Source organism: Tasmannia lanceolata, unplaced genomic scaffold, assembly GCF_043159265.1.
Source record: "Tasmannia lanceolata isolate RefF3 unplaced genomic scaffold, GAP_Taslan_0.1 ptg000019l, whole genome shotgun sequence".
NCBI lineage: Eukaryota > Viridiplantae > Streptophyta > Magnoliopsida > Canellales > Winteraceae > Tasmannia > Tasmannia lanceolata.
The window spans coordinates 18,609,713-18,625,034 of record NW_027518696.1 but is presented as its reverse complement, the minus strand read 5'-3'; the positions used below and the strand labels follow the sequence as shown (position 1 = coordinate 18,625,034).

At 40.7% G+C, this 15,322-nt stretch overlaps 1 protein-coding gene across 3 annotated transcripts in view; it reads left to right on the top strand.

Moving 5' to 3' along the window:
• The window catches only part of DFC (DHFS-FPGS homolog C), a 123,344-nt gene that overhangs the window by 43,986 nt on the left and 64,036 nt on the right, over nt 1–15,322 (top strand). For all 3 annotated transcript variants that reach the window (XM_077363314.1, XM_077363315.1, XM_077363313.1), the window contains exons 5-6: nt 235–295; nt 13,275–13,358. In XM_077363314.1, coding sequence (XP_077219429.1) covers nt 235–295; nt 13,275–13,358 — 145 coding nt within the window. The remainder of the gene's footprint in view (nt 1–234; nt 296–13,274; nt 13,359–15,322) is intronic.

Genomic DNA, 15,322 nt, shown 5'->3' with positions numbered 1-15,322 from the left:
TCAGTGTCGACACGCAACACCCGTGTCCGTGTCCACAAATCATAGCAGATAACTGACATGAATTTATGATTTGTAGCCTCCTAGTTTTGCTATAATGGAAATTGTAATTTGCTGCCCTTTATGTGTTAGTTGCCCGGAAATGTCATTAATTAGTTCTTGACTGGTTTGGCCTTTTGTACTGAAGGCTTTGCATTTGTTGTGTTTGTAATGCTTTTCCTTGAATGATCTGTATAGGTTGGATATTTTGGAAGTCAAGTTTCTAGAGTACTTTTGGGACTGTTGGAATCAATTGAAGGTATTCTTATGTTCTTTTGCGTGATTAATTTCATCCAATACAAGCTTTATGATCTTAGAATTAACCTACTGTTTGGCATAATTTTGCAACATTTTTTGTATTTTCGTGCAAGTCACAGAGCCTGCATTAATGTAAAGTGAATTCTGATTAATATGCCAACGAGGATCCAATGTTACAGATAATTGTACCTGTTATTAAAATTTAATTCTCAAGATACATATTATACCAAAATAAGGAATTTAGAAGTTTCCAAGACATTCTAAGAAGCTTGATATGCATCAGTACTCGATTAGAAATTGGAGTCTCCCTACAGTCATAACTATGAAGATCCTTCTTGACTGCATACTAAGTTGTACCTTTACAGGTCCAGTAATCTACTATTCTCTGTGAAACGTACTCCCTTTTAAGTTAACAATCCCAGTTTAGAGAGAATAACTCATGACCTAGATCTTGTATTTCTAGTATATGGGCTGTATTTTCTATGGTTAGATCTAGTCTTATGGCGCTCGTAGGAGCAGACTGTCTAAATTTTGATGGTATACATATTGAGGTCAATATATAAGTGTCGTTAAATTAAGGTGTTAATTAAAGGAGGAAAGTCTGAAATAGTAAAATGAGACCTATTGTATTATGTAACTAGGATTTTCTATTTTGTGACAGATTGCATTGCCAGGTTGACATCTGGAGAACATTGTTAATAAAATCAAAACCTTATTTTATTTTCTCTTCTTGCCATCCAAATGGGCTGCAACATTGTCATCTCTGCGGGTGTGGGATAAGTAACTGTACCAAGAACCGTAAATGTCTTAGAGAAGAGAGGCCATACAAACTGCCTTCTTATCCAGCAAACGACACCCATAAAGTCCCATAATTTTAAAGAGTTTGAGAGAAAGAGAAGGACTTTTTCCTGGTGACTTTGTATCTTTCTCGAGTACCTACATGGATTGAAATTGAAACTCCAGAAGGAATCTTGGATTAATGACTGTCGAATTTGTTTGTCTGGAGTACCGTTGTGAACTTGTGAGAAATGAATGGGGTGATATTCGTAAGTAATGATGTCTGCTAGGACCGAGGATTTTTGTTTGTAGACAATGTTTGCTAGGATGTGTAAAGTCCCGGAGATATTGTTGCTCAATATTGAGGGAGGAGGTGTTGAGGGTGGCGTATTATGGAGCTGATAGTTGAAAACAATGTTTAAAAATGTGGATGCGCGTAGCACTCTCGGTTATGCTGGAGAAGTGGCTGTGAATAGTGCAATGACCATAAGAGATTATTGTGGTCGTCGCCGAGGCTTCTCCCCGTGGGGATCTTGGCTTAGGTGATCCCTTGGGTGTGGGTGTAGTTGTGGCTTTTGGCTTGAAAATTTAAAGGAGACTTATTTAGATATTGTTGAATCTGGATATTCAGCTCAAGAGGCTTTCCAATCGTTGGGATTGCACAAGGTTTGTTGCAGAAGATCCTTGATCCTATTAGGACAAGGAAGAAGTGATATTGGATCCCATTGGTCCCCCCAAGGTCTTATCCTAGAACTTCTGGGAGATTAGAGGAGGGAGATGCTTTCTTTAGAAGGCCTGATTCCGGATTGAGGAGAAACCTTGGAAGAAGAATGGAAGGATTCAGGAGGCACATCCCCCACCAAGGTTGAAAGTGACTGGAAATGCTTTGATTGCGGATACTATAATTTTGGGATGCGTAGCCATTGCAGGAAATGCTCGCTATCAAAAAAGGCAATAGATTTTGCAAGGGGCTGGCTCCCCAGAGTAGATAAGGCCGATTTCACTCTGGAATCTGAGACTAAAAGATTTCTAGAGATTGAAGTACCGTCGGAACAGGTTGTTGACCGCAGGTTGGCCCTCAGAAGTTGCTTTCTGGGATGTATGAAAAATAGTTCATGGCTCCTAGAAGAGGTCTGGGCATGGGCTAAAAGATTATGGGGTCTACCTCAGTTAAAGAAACCCTTTATTCTGAGCCCTACCATGATACTTTTCAGTTTTGATTCAGAACCACAAGCTTCTTCAACCTGTGTAGGGGACGTGATGCTCTGGGCGGGTATCTCCTCTCGCTCTAGCCTTGGTTCCCCGCGTTTAAGAATGGTGCAAGGTCTATCTGGTTTAGATTTTATGATATCCCTCTTTATGCATTGACATCCTCTACAGTGGCGGCTCTGGTGGAGTATTTTGGGCAGGTTCTCAAGGTCCAACTTATGGGCATCACGATCACTGTATGGCCTTCGTTTCTGCTACAGTTTTCACTTCTATGTGGAAATGTCTGGTGCCTTTTATAAGCCTTAAGGTGGAGTCCAACTTCTATTTAGTGGGAGTTAAAGCAGGGGCTAAAGAAGCACTCATTAACCGGAACTGACAGAACGCGACAGAGGTTAAAGCTAAGGAAAAACCAATCTCCCTTGAGGATTCTGGCTATCAGAACTAAGGTGATCCGATGCGCGGGGAAATCTTGCCCTGAAAGTGAAGGAAAAAAAAATCCTGCTAGGAGTAATCCAAAGGACAGAGAGCCGTTGCTTGAAGCCTCTTTGGAATTTGAATCGCTCGCAAAAAAGAAAGTCAGGTGGGCAGGAGTAAGGAAGTTGACATCTCGAGGTAGGAAAGGACTGCGTGGGTAGGAAAATGTTCAGAGTACATTGAATACGAGGACACTTGGCTTTCGGGGGGAGGTCAATTGAAATCGTGTGGTTGACGGAATAGACTTGCAGTCGGCGGAAGCGTCGTTATCAAGGCAATTAAAAAATAGTGTCAATGATGGCTACAAAAGGGATGTTGGAAAATAAAAAAAATAGCGCTAACCGATAGAGATCGATCTCTAAGGAAGCATGTCAAACCTAAGAGGAAGCAGAAAGCCTCCGTGTTGGAAAAGCTAGCTCCATGCTTAGGGGCTAGAAAATCGAGAAACATTTATTAGCTACGAGAGGCGGCCTTCCTTTTTTTAAAAGGAAGCTTCAGGGTCATTTTGCAAGGGAGGAGGAGAAGAAAAAAACCCTAGTTTCAGAAAACCAGAGAATGTTGGAAAATTACGACAAACCAAGTGACTCCTCTACGTCTGGGGATGGAGAAGTAAGAGATAGGAAAAGGAAAGGAAAAGTAGTCTCTCTGGAAGGAGTAGAGGCTGCAAGACCAAAAAAGACCATGGTCTGCAATGAATAGAAGGCCTGCAGATTGTCCGACTCCCAGAGAAAAATCAATGGCTATCTTGAAGCAGGAGTGGAAACAATTCAAAAAAAACGCAAGGGAGAATGCGGAGGAATTTTTAGGTTGACTAGAAAGCGAAATGTAAAAGAAATATGCGAGGAGGTTAGTCAGTTGGTTCGTACGCGTCTTGCTCAGGAGGAAGAGTCTAAAGGGAGGAGGTTGAGGTGAACTCAGAAGAGGCAAGAATTTCAAAAAAGGAGGAGGAGGTTGAGTCAGATGAGTTTGATGAGTTGCTGTCAATCGGTGATGTGTTTGGGATTGGTTATGACGAAAACTTAGTTGCGACAAAGATGTTCCTTGGTATGGAAGAAAGGGACCGGAGGGAGAAAAAGGAAAAAAGAAAAAGTGGATGGAGAAGAGGGGGGGGGGGGTGAGAGTTGAATGCTCTAAAGAAGTATTTGTCCAGTCCTCCTTCTGTATATAGTTTGTGTTTAGGGATTTTGCTTTAAGGTCATTTCTTTTCTGTTATTTTCTTCAGTCTTAGGTGGAAATTTTGGTATGATAACAAGATCTGCTACTAACAATTAGTGGATGATTTGAGTCTGTTGCATTAAGACTCTAGCTGTTGACTGTTGTTAGCGGTTAAAGGTGTGGATCTAGAGCTTAGATGGGAGACAATCTCGGTTTCATTATTAATTTTTCTCAGCAGGATATGTTGTTAGGAGGGCTGTAGTCTCTGGGTGTTCGGGCGAGGTTTGTTGGTGATGGGTCAAAGGATTATGGGTGGGCGGTTGTTTCGTTGGTGGGTTGTCTGTTTAATGGGTTTATTAAAATTCTCCAGGAGAGATCATGGGAACGAATTAAACGATGAAGATCCTCGTTAAGCTTGAGAGACTTTTTGTCTTTCGCATATTGAGGCATTTTACAATGGTTGTCTCTTAGGTGAAATGACTGTTTGAGTTGCTTCATTAGAAATTCTCCAGAGGAAGTATGAGAGTGAATGAAATGAGGTAGATCTTCACCAAGCTTCAAAGACTTTGGCCTTCGCTTATTGAGGCATTGATTTGATCATGGAAGCAGTGGGGCATATGGAACGAAGTAGATCCCCATCAGCTTGAGAGACCTTGGTCTTTCGCTTTTGGTGGCATCTTTTTGTTGAGATCATTCTTGTCCTCGTGGAGTCTGGTGCTATGATGGAATGATTGATGGTTTGTTGGGAAGCTTGTTGGTTTGTTTATTTAGATGGCTTTTTGCAGTGTAAATCATTGGAAGGACTGAATAGTTAGCTTTATTACGATGGAAGTGTAAGTAGATGGTCTAGTTTTGTTCTACTTTATGGTTCAGGAGTACGCTTCTGACCAGATATCCTATGTAATGCAAGCTGGGACCTCTGGTCCCCAATGTAATTCTCGTAGTATAAATATACTTTTTTCAACTTAAAAGAAATAAAAAAAATACGGATGCGCGTCAAAATGCTGGCAAGAAAAACATTGTCGATTCAGCTGGTACACGACCAAGAATGGGTTGACACGGCTTAGAACTCGGTTGATGGGGTCAAAAGTCGGGAGGGTCAAAGGAGTTTTTATTGACACTGTAGGGCAAAACGCGGCCAAAGGGAAAGGGAGTCGACTCGGGGGTGTCCGCGATGAGCGATTTTTGTTTGTAGACAATGTTTGGTAGAATTTTGACGCGCATCTGCATCTGCCAACCCCCCCCCCCCCCCCCCCCCCCCCCCCCGAAAGAAAAACAAAAGCCGTGCAAATCAGCCCAGCCTACATCTTTTCCTTTATGAAATGCCGATCCACCTCCAAGTAACAAGGTTTCCTCCTACAAAGGAATAATAGCCTGATGAAGAGCATCTGTCCATAACTATTCCTGCCCAATTTGCATTTGCATTTTTATAGGCTTCTATCTTCACGTGGTCATGCCTAGCAAACAAAGTCCCGTTTCTAAGAGATGACTTCAAGTATCGAAGTACTCTGTGGGCAGCCTCAAAATGATGGGTCTTGAGAGCATGCATGAACTGACTAATTGCACTTACAGCCCACACAATGTCTGGTTGAGTGTTGGGAAGATAGGTAAGTCGATCCGTCAACCTCTAAAAGTGACCTACATTAACCAATCTTAGTCCGTCCTCATCATTCAACTTACGATTCTGTTCGATTGATCTATGCTTGGAGCAAAGAGTGCCCGTCTCCTTGAGAAGATATAGGATGCATTTTCTTTGAGAAATAAAGATGCCCTTAGATGAATGGGCAACTTCATTCCCAATAACATACTTTAGCCTTCCCAGATCCTTAAATTCTTTGGCCAAATACTCTTTTAAAGTCAACTCGTCATCTCTAGTTACCACAATGTCATCCACATATATTATGGGTGCTTCAATTTTACCCTGAGAACGTCGTACAAACGTGCACTCCTCTTGGCTTTGAGAGTAACCTACTCCTTTCTCAAACCATGCTGTAGGTTAAGCTCTCAAATTATACTCTAGGTGACTGCTTTAGACCATAGAAAGCCTTCTTTAACCTGTTTACTTTTCCTTTGCTATCACGAAGTTGGAAGTTAGGAAATGCTCGTACATAAACCTTCTCTAAGTCCCTGTGAAGAAATGCATTCTTTACTTCCAACTGATAAGGGGTCCGGAGAGGTTTGTTGCCATAGGTAGGAGAACTTGTATAGAATTCAACTTCGATACTGGTGCGAAATGCCTCCTGATAGCCAATACCATACATTTGTGTATAACCCTTGGCAGCCAATGAAGCTTTGTATCTCTCTACAAGTCCATCTGGCTTGTATCTCACAGGGTATGCCCATTTACATCTAACCAACTATTCGCCACAAGGAAGATCCACCAATTCCAAAGTCCCATTTTTCGCTAACGCTCGCATATTCTCACATGTTGCTTCCTTCCACTGGGGTTGAGAAGGCATTTGAAACTCTGGAAGGTAGAAAAACAGAGGAAATGGAGGCTACAAAGCAATGGTGAGATGGGGATAATGATTGATAAGAAACGAACTCAGCAATGGGATGTTGCGTATGTGTCCTTACCTTTACGACCGACAATGGGAAGATCACTATCATTGAGAACATCAATGATAAGGTGAATGAAAGATTGAAGCTAAGGAGAGGAGGAAAATGCCGGAGGCGGATTGATTTTGCTTAGCTTGTGCCTACTGGAACTTCAAATGGCGACGTTGCTGTCGATGGTGTAAGCAAAACCATCGCGATCTCCTACCTGGAGTTACTGCCCCATATCCTCGAAGGGGGTCAAGGAAAAGAAGCAAGGAGGAATTACTTTGGAAATCCGGGGATTGGAGTTGCTCATCCTATAATTATCTCAACTTCAGATGGAGGAACAAATGCCGGAGGTGCCATTTGGTTAGATTGGAGGGTACTATCTATGGTGAGAAAAAGAAAAACCCGGAAAACTCGTTGGATAATGCTAGTAAAGAAGCTGACCGATGGCCTGATTCGGGGATGATCTCCTCTCTGGTTGAGGGGGGTAACTCATCCGTAATCATCTCGGGCAAGGAGGTAGAAACGAGACTGAATACTCTCAAAAGATGCCTCATCGGGAGGAAGCAGAATACGTCTAGATCCCTTGATGACCTTTGGCAGTGGGCTAAGAGATCTTGGAATATCCCCCCTCTTTCTTGTCCTTGTGATTTATCAAGGAATGAAGTTTTGTTTATGTTTGAATCGGAGGAGGAAGCCGCCGTGATCCTGGCCAAAGGATCAGAGGCGTGGGACAGTCATTTGATTTCCCTCTCCACCTGGAGCACATAGTATGCTCAAGGTGTGGAGGCGCTATGGGTTAACTTCTATGACATCCCCCTTCATGTTTGGGCCCTATCAACAGTTGAAGCATTAGGTAATTTATTTGGTCGAGTCTTGGAAGTGAAAATGGAAGGGGACCATAATAACTGTATGGCATTCGTATCTGCTAAAATTCTTGTTCCGTGGTGGAAGTCACCTCCGCCCTTTATTCAGATTCGAGTTTTGGGCCAGTGTTACACTGTGGGAGTTGTAATTCGGAATAATCAGATTTTGGAGCAGCTACCGGCGGTGCGGGGGACGATGCCTTCTCTCTCCTCGGAAATCCAGGGTAAGGAGATTGTTGACCTTATGGGGCCCTCAAATTCAAATTTGAATCTTCATCATCTCACGGATGCGCCAGGTCATATGCAGGGTATGTTGTCTCCCTCCTTTTTGTCCCTTCCTCTGAATCACGTCAGGGCCTCGGAAGTCTCAAACCTCCCTAGTTTAGTTTCCCCCTCCCCACGTTATCAGATCCTACTAAGAGAGGGTCCAGCATGAAGGGGCATTGTCATAAATATCCTTCTAGGTTTGTCAGATCCTTGCGCCAAAGGATATGGAAGAATAGACTTGTGAAGCTAAGGAAAGATCTGAAAACCTTTAGGCCAGGAATTTCTCGCTTACCCATCCAGAGAGCCCGCCCGGAACCTCGAAAGCCGAAAAATGTATGCCCAGGGAAACAAGGTTGCAGAATGGATAAATCTGATCCCGCTGGGGGGGGGGGGGGGCATCTTGTGGAAGATCATTCATGGACAAAACAAGCACCCCCTTGAAACTCACATAAGAAGGGGTTGAAATTTTAAAGGTAAACAATACGAGCCTTGTTGGAACCTCCTCGCTTCCCAAAGTATGTGTAGCTTGTGGATGAGGGGGTTTCCCAAGTCTTGGTTTGGGTATAGGGGATAATGAATGGAAAAGGTAATATCTTTTATCTGATATGGGTACTACAACGACGATGGCAATTGGAGGAATGATTACCTTCATTTAATGAGAGGCTTGATCGAAATACTTGCTCTGGACGAAACCCCCAATGAATTTTTGACTTATGATTAAAGTATTCATTTTTCGGGACCTTAATATATTGTGGGAAGCCGTAAAGGTTACTTGTAATGGGAGGATTGGAAATGGCGACTACGGTGCAATTAATGCTCATTTATGCTAACATGATATCTTTGAACACCACATTAAATGCGAGATTGGATACCTGGCTTAAAATCAGTAACCCTTCCAAGGCGGTTTATAGTAAGAATAGCTCCTTCTTGCGCCTTCGCTTTCCTTCTAATATATCTGAGCGGAGGATCTTTCAGAACAAGATGGAAAACCAGAACGCTTCGTCCTCATCTTGCCCTGCTTCTTCGAGCCCCTTGGTTCTAGGCCGGAAGAGAAAACAGACGGTGGACTTATCAGAGATGGAGGACTCTTTAAAAAAGATGAAAGAGATGGTATATAATGAGGAATTAGCCTCTAAACAATCGGCCACACATAGAGAAGTTATTAGGGACTTTCTAAAATGACAATGGAAGTTATTTAAAGAGGCCGCTAACAGAAGGCCGGAAGTATTTTTTAGTTTGACTAGATCGCGTAACGTGAAATAAACTCACTCTCCCATGCACAAGCATCCTTTCTTTATCAAGGTGATGGAGGAGGAAAAGACCTCAAGACGTCTTCGGTGGGAGGAAGATAAGGAGGTAGGGATCCAAAAGTTAGAGGCTATGATTATCAGGAAGAGAGCAACAGGAGAGAAAGAACCATCTGATGAGGAACTCTCGGCATCGGCCTTGACGAGGAGGTATTCGCCTCTGAGATTGTTGGGCTCCTATTGGATTTACAGAAGTGCTCATCTTAAGGGGAGTCTCTTTTAGAAGCTCTTATTTTTTACTATCTCAGAGTTCTGGTGCATAGTGCTTTTAGAGATAATTTTTGAGTTTTGGAGTGGTGGTCTCTGATGGAGCAACAATGGTTTTGTTTTTTGGTTTGTTGGCATCCTTGACGACTGTAAATATGCAAGGGACCGCTGGTCCCTATCTTCTGTAACTTTCGATTTCATTTATAATATATATAAACCTGTTGCTTTTAAAAAAAAAGAACATCAATGATAGGAACATAATCATAGACAAGAAGACATAGACAAGAAGAGGAGGAAATAATGTAGTACCTGAATCCAACGCACGATTATCTTGTGATAATTGGTTATCCTTTGACTTCCTCCTAGTGTAAGCTTTCAACTTTTTTGTGGGTGCATTATTTCTCCCATGTAGACTAGTAGCACAGTAGTAGTTCTAGTATTGAAGACAAAACAGTAGTATAGAAAAAAGAGGAAAAATAACTATAGAATCAAAATTTGTCCTTTCTTCACAAACACTCTCCACCTTGAAGACAAGCACCCACAAGCAATAAACAAAGGAACATATTCATGGAAATTGACATCCCGGGAAACAAACTTACGACGAGAAGACAGATGATAACACTAATAACCTTTTTTATTTGAAGAATATCAGAGAAAAATGCACTTATGAGCTTTTGGATCATGTTTGGAATGAAACCCTTTTTGAATGTGGACAAAGCAAAGACATTCAAACACTTTGGGAGGAATAGCAAATAATTCCTGACCACAGGAGTTCTAAACCCAAAGACCCATGAAGGCATACATACGATTGATGAGAAAAGCAACATTAAGAACAACATCAAATTACCATTCAAAAAGAAGAAGAAGAAGAAGAAGAAGAAGAAGGAACAACATCAAATTACAACATCAAAACAAAAGGCTTTAGAACATTTATACCAAAAAGAAGAGTCCAGGTGATTCAAGAATATGACGATTGTACCTCATCAACTCCGTTTTGCTCAGGAGTGCCAATACTTATTCTATGGCCACTTAGATTCGATTTGAGGTCGGAAGATATGTATTCCCTACCATTATTGGACAAGAGAATTTTAACAGCAGTTTCAAACTGCATACTAATCTTTTTCTTTTTTTGAAAAGCAAAATACAGATTGAATCGCTAAACTGCATACTGATCATCTTATGAAAGTTCTTAAAGGTGGAAAACACTTCATCTTTAGATTTCATTAGGTAAACTCAAGTATTATGAGTTTAATCATCCAGAAATGTACCCAAAAAATGATGGCTAAAAAGAGTAGTGGGTGGGGTGCTGGACCCCAAACATCAGAATGAATAATGTTAAAAGAAGTAATACCTGTACTCAAAATCAAAGAATAATTTTTTTTTCCGTACTTTGCCAGTTCACAGATTTTACACTGAAGAGTTAATTGACCTTGACTAAAAAACTCTGGAAACAACTTTAAAAACTGAAAGGACATATGTCCCAACCTACATCAGATGGTCTTTATTGTTACTACTATATGAACAGCTTGTACTTCTAGATTGATGTGTGGCTCAGAGAGTTGAAGGCGTCTCGAGAAGATACATGCAATTAGTTTCCGAATCACTCCCGGTCATCCTCCTTGAATGGGTCATCCTCCTTGAATGCAGGTCCTGAAAAACACAATAAGTGGGAAAAATGTTACACTACAGTTCAAGGACTTAGTAATGCATCTAATAAATAACAAATTTGTAGGGAGATTTGGGACATGGTAAACTGAAGAAAGAGACAACTGGGAGTGCAGAGAAACATCTCTCTTGCCATCAATGGAAGAGAAGATCCGTTTACAACTTTTACATTTTCTCTTTTTTGCATGGAAGCAATTTCATTGAAATAAAAGCCAGACCGAGCTGGTCCAGCAAAAGTACAAAGAGGAACAAGGAAAGAGGCAAAAAATGCCCAGAAGACATAAAAAGCTATCAAGGAGCAAGGAAATCAAACTTCTCAATCCTTTGTCTCCCAACTCCTTCCCTTGCCAGTCTATCTGCTACACTGTTAGCAGACCTTCTGATGTGATTAAAGACAATTGAGGACCCTCCTATCCGGTCCTAAATCTCATCAAACTGACAGGCAAATCACCACGATGCTAGAACCATCCCTCTTAGCCATCGAATCACATTCATAGACTCTCTTATAATCGTTCTGTTCATTAAGGCTTGGTCTAGATACTTTATGCCCTGGTGCACAGCTCTTACCTCCGCTTCACTTGTGTCAGTTATCCCTATTGACCCCGCGAAAGCCCAAATAACATCCCCACCTTAGCCTTTCAAGACACCTCCAATTCCTGCAGGACCGGGATTACCCATGCTTGAACCATCAAAGTTCATCTTAAACAGTTCATCGGATGGAGGCTTCCAGACTTGGACTGTCAATGGTCTCCTTTCCATGCTAAAGCAGAGTAGATGCTATATTTTGGAAAAAAAACAGAGGACATACCCGCCATGTGGTCGGAAGCACCATAATCAATAATAGATGACGGAGAAGTTGAAGGCAGATGCACATATACCTGTGTGAGGGTATGTAGAAGTAGACGAGCTCTCCAATTGGGCTACCATATGGCATAGATGATCCAAATTGTCCTTAGAAATGGAGATCATCCTAGAAGTAACAACCGGACTAGATGAGTCATGTGATGCAGTCTGTGAGGTAGGAGCAAGGGCGGTAGGTGGAGAACTCTCTGTAGCAGTGATGTTAACATGGACCACGACCGAGGAGCAAAGGGCGTGAGTTGAGTGTATATACATTGAGTGCGTGTGTTAGGTTGTATGTGAGTGTGAATGTAACAGCCCACAATGGGCATGAGTATGTGTGTGGTGTGAGAATAAGGGGGTGAGTGAAGAGCTTGGGCGTGCAGAAGAGGTAAAACAGTCTACATATGGGGTGTTGAAAAGAGCAGGTAGCAGTTTAGCTGTCCAGTACATGCTCCCATACATATTACAAAAAAAAAAAAAAGAAACGAAAGAAAGAAAGAAAACAAAATCACAAATAAGGCAAATATACATGGTTGGAAATGCCTAAACTTGTGACTGGCAATACCTTCCCCCAATTACATCCACCCTTCAAAAATTTGATCACCATGCCATTTAACCACGGGCATCATTCATTTCAATCATCCATACAAATCAACATCACCGCCAAAAAAACCTAAACCCCTCATCGATATATACAAAAGAAAAGAACGAAAAAAAAAAAAAGGAGAAAAGGAGGTTATGGAAGAAATATGAAGTTTTTGCTTGCGGTCATGATCATGAAAGAGAAGGAGCTTCTTTATATCTTGTTTACTACCCTTCACCCTGCATCATAGTCCTCTCAATAAACAAGTGTTTCCACAACTCTACCTCCCGTTCAGTTCTGTTCCGCTTAATCCCTCTTTCAAATGATTTTAAGTTAAAATAATCTTATTATGCAAATAAGGTCCCGTTTTAGTTGTGTCTCTTTATCAATAAATTTTCCATTTATCAATAGTACAATACAGGGAAACATGAAATAGTTCCACTCCACACATAAGATAATAAAAGGAGATACACCCAAAACTTTCTCTCTTTCCTCTACCTCCTCTTGGTATACGGTATGGGTTCCATGATAGGGGATACCAAAATTCTTTTAGGGATCCTTTTTTAATAGGCAATGCAAAATATATTTTGGAGATCCATCTAGTAGTTCATGCAAAATAAAACAAAAGACACTAGAGTACTATAGTTTTATTTATTAGTGCAAAAAAAAAAACATTATTATATCTGAATTTGAAATGAGAAATCTGTTCAACTGCATTTTCCTGCTCTATCCGAAATCCTAGCTCACCAACCGCACCAAGGAAAAACTTTTTTGGATCCATAAAGCAAAATTTCTGTAGAAATAAAATCTAGTTAATATCGCTTCTCCTTTACATAAAAACGCTAGATGATTCATTTCTTGGTAATAGTGTGGGCCAATTTGTATGCTTGTCGTGGACTTAGAATAAAATGTCCATACTATTACAATGGGTTGAATGGTCAGAAAAACAGCAGACATAATGCCATTCATTTTATCATTAGATCAACTTCATGGATAAATTTCATCTATTCATGCTTAGATGCTGTCTGAAAACAAAATGCGTGCAAGGGAAAAATGTCTGAAAATGGGATTTCTTGCTGGTAGGAAACAGTTACGGAGGATTTGCCGATGCCACCATTGTTTCAGTTTCTCACTTTGCTGGCGTTTAAGATCTTTATTTCTGAGAAGGTTTGATGCATATATACTTGTCTTTCTCAGTTCTTTGTTGACCCTTTTCTATAATATACCTTACCTGGAAGATGGTTAGTTGCGAAGTGTTTCTTGTTTAAATTTTGTGAATGCCAGATCTGCTGCTTATTGGTTTTCCCTAAATGTGAATTTCTGTGACTGGTGTCCCTCAGTTTAGTATTTCAGTCCTTAATAGGAGTTTCCATTTACTTACATTTCAAATTTTTGCAAACAAATGGGTGAAAACTATCTTTGCTTGCAAATTCTTGTTTAATTATTGAGAATTGTGGCTGCTTTGGTGTTAATAGATGGACATAGTGATGACCTATCCCAATTGTAAGTTTGGCATAGAGAGCATTTCTGGTTTGTAAGACATTCCCTTGAAGTGCATATTGACGGACTCTTGCATATCACGTGCTCATGCAGTCCATTCATCATGACTGAACAAAGATTGGATAAAACCATACATTTGGGTCAAAAAAGTGACAAAAGAACAAGTTTCAGAAAAATAGGGACTGGGTAGAGTCTCGCACACTTGAAAATAAGCGAAAATTTACCATTAAAAAGGAGATTTTCTAAAATTTATTTTAAAATTATTTCCTTCGTGTTTTAGTATTCTAACTAATAAATTTCTTTTAAATGGAGGAGTGACCGAGAAATAAATATTTAATGGATCTATTTTCCATCTTGTCACTCAAGTCAAATCATGGACAAAACATCTAAGCCAAACGTAGGAGCTTGATGTAGGGTGATAAGGCAAACAGTTGGAGAAAATAGATAGTTGGAGAAGATAGATAGTGGAAGAGGATAATTGATCCAAGGCCTCATACTTTAGAACCCTAGGGTATCACAACATAGGTCGATTGGGCATCACACTACAATCAAAGAGGAAGTAGGGTTCATCATAGCAAAAGTTTTATTTTCGTAGCATCCAAATACCCTGAAGCTACATATTTATGAGAAAACAAATTAACAAACAACATTAGAAAGTTCTAAAACCCTAATCAAAACCACCTAAATCTTGTACTAAAATTTCTTTCACTTAAGGCTCCCTACAAAGCATGCGAATATTGGCGTGAATAGTGTCGTGAATAGGGAAGTTGGTCCTTTTAAACTTATGTCACTTAAGTGTAGGGGCACAGTCTGGCTCATTCTGAATCCAATAGGTTCAACCCGATTTCGGTTCGGTTTGTCTTGGCATTTCCTCAGGTTGGGTTGGGAAATGTCAAACCAATTTAATTTCGGGTTGGATTAGGTTTGAGTCCGGCCCGACTCGAACATGACCCAATCTCCTAATTTTATTACAATTTTCAAAATCGTAGGGTTATGCTTTCTTTTTTTTATTCATTTTTCTTTTTTGCCTCAACCCGACCTGATTTGGAAAAAAAACGAGTTAGATGGGTTGAGAGATTTAGAGACAGGTTGGGTTAGGGTTAGGGTTGACCATCCTCAACTTGAGGCTTGGATTGGGTCGGGTCAGAGTTGAAGGAATGCAGAATGCTACCTCTGGTCGGGCTAACGTTGGCCTCAACCCACCCAAACCTGCTCAAGTTGCACCCCTACATAAGTGATTTAAGTGACAAAATCAAAAGACCTAATTTTCCCTTATTATCTTACATATGAATAAAAGATCTAATAACTACTAAATTAATTCCTAGGTGGGCTCCATGCCTCCAACTCTTGGCTAGAACTTCAAACTAAGGCTTCGGGTTGAGATCTATCCATCACTAATGAGGTAATTCCTGTATTATGTTTCTTGCCAATTGTAACTGACATGTTTAACACCTTTGGAATCTTTTTGCATCGTCCTTCTTGAGTGATGACCAGTAATAATGATCATTAGTTATTGAGATAGTCTGATCAATGCCAAAGTGCCTTGATGATCCTCCAGCATGTAACTCCCATATTACCTGCTCTCGCAATGATGTGTTCAGCAAGCATAAATTAGTTCCCTTAAATAGGTT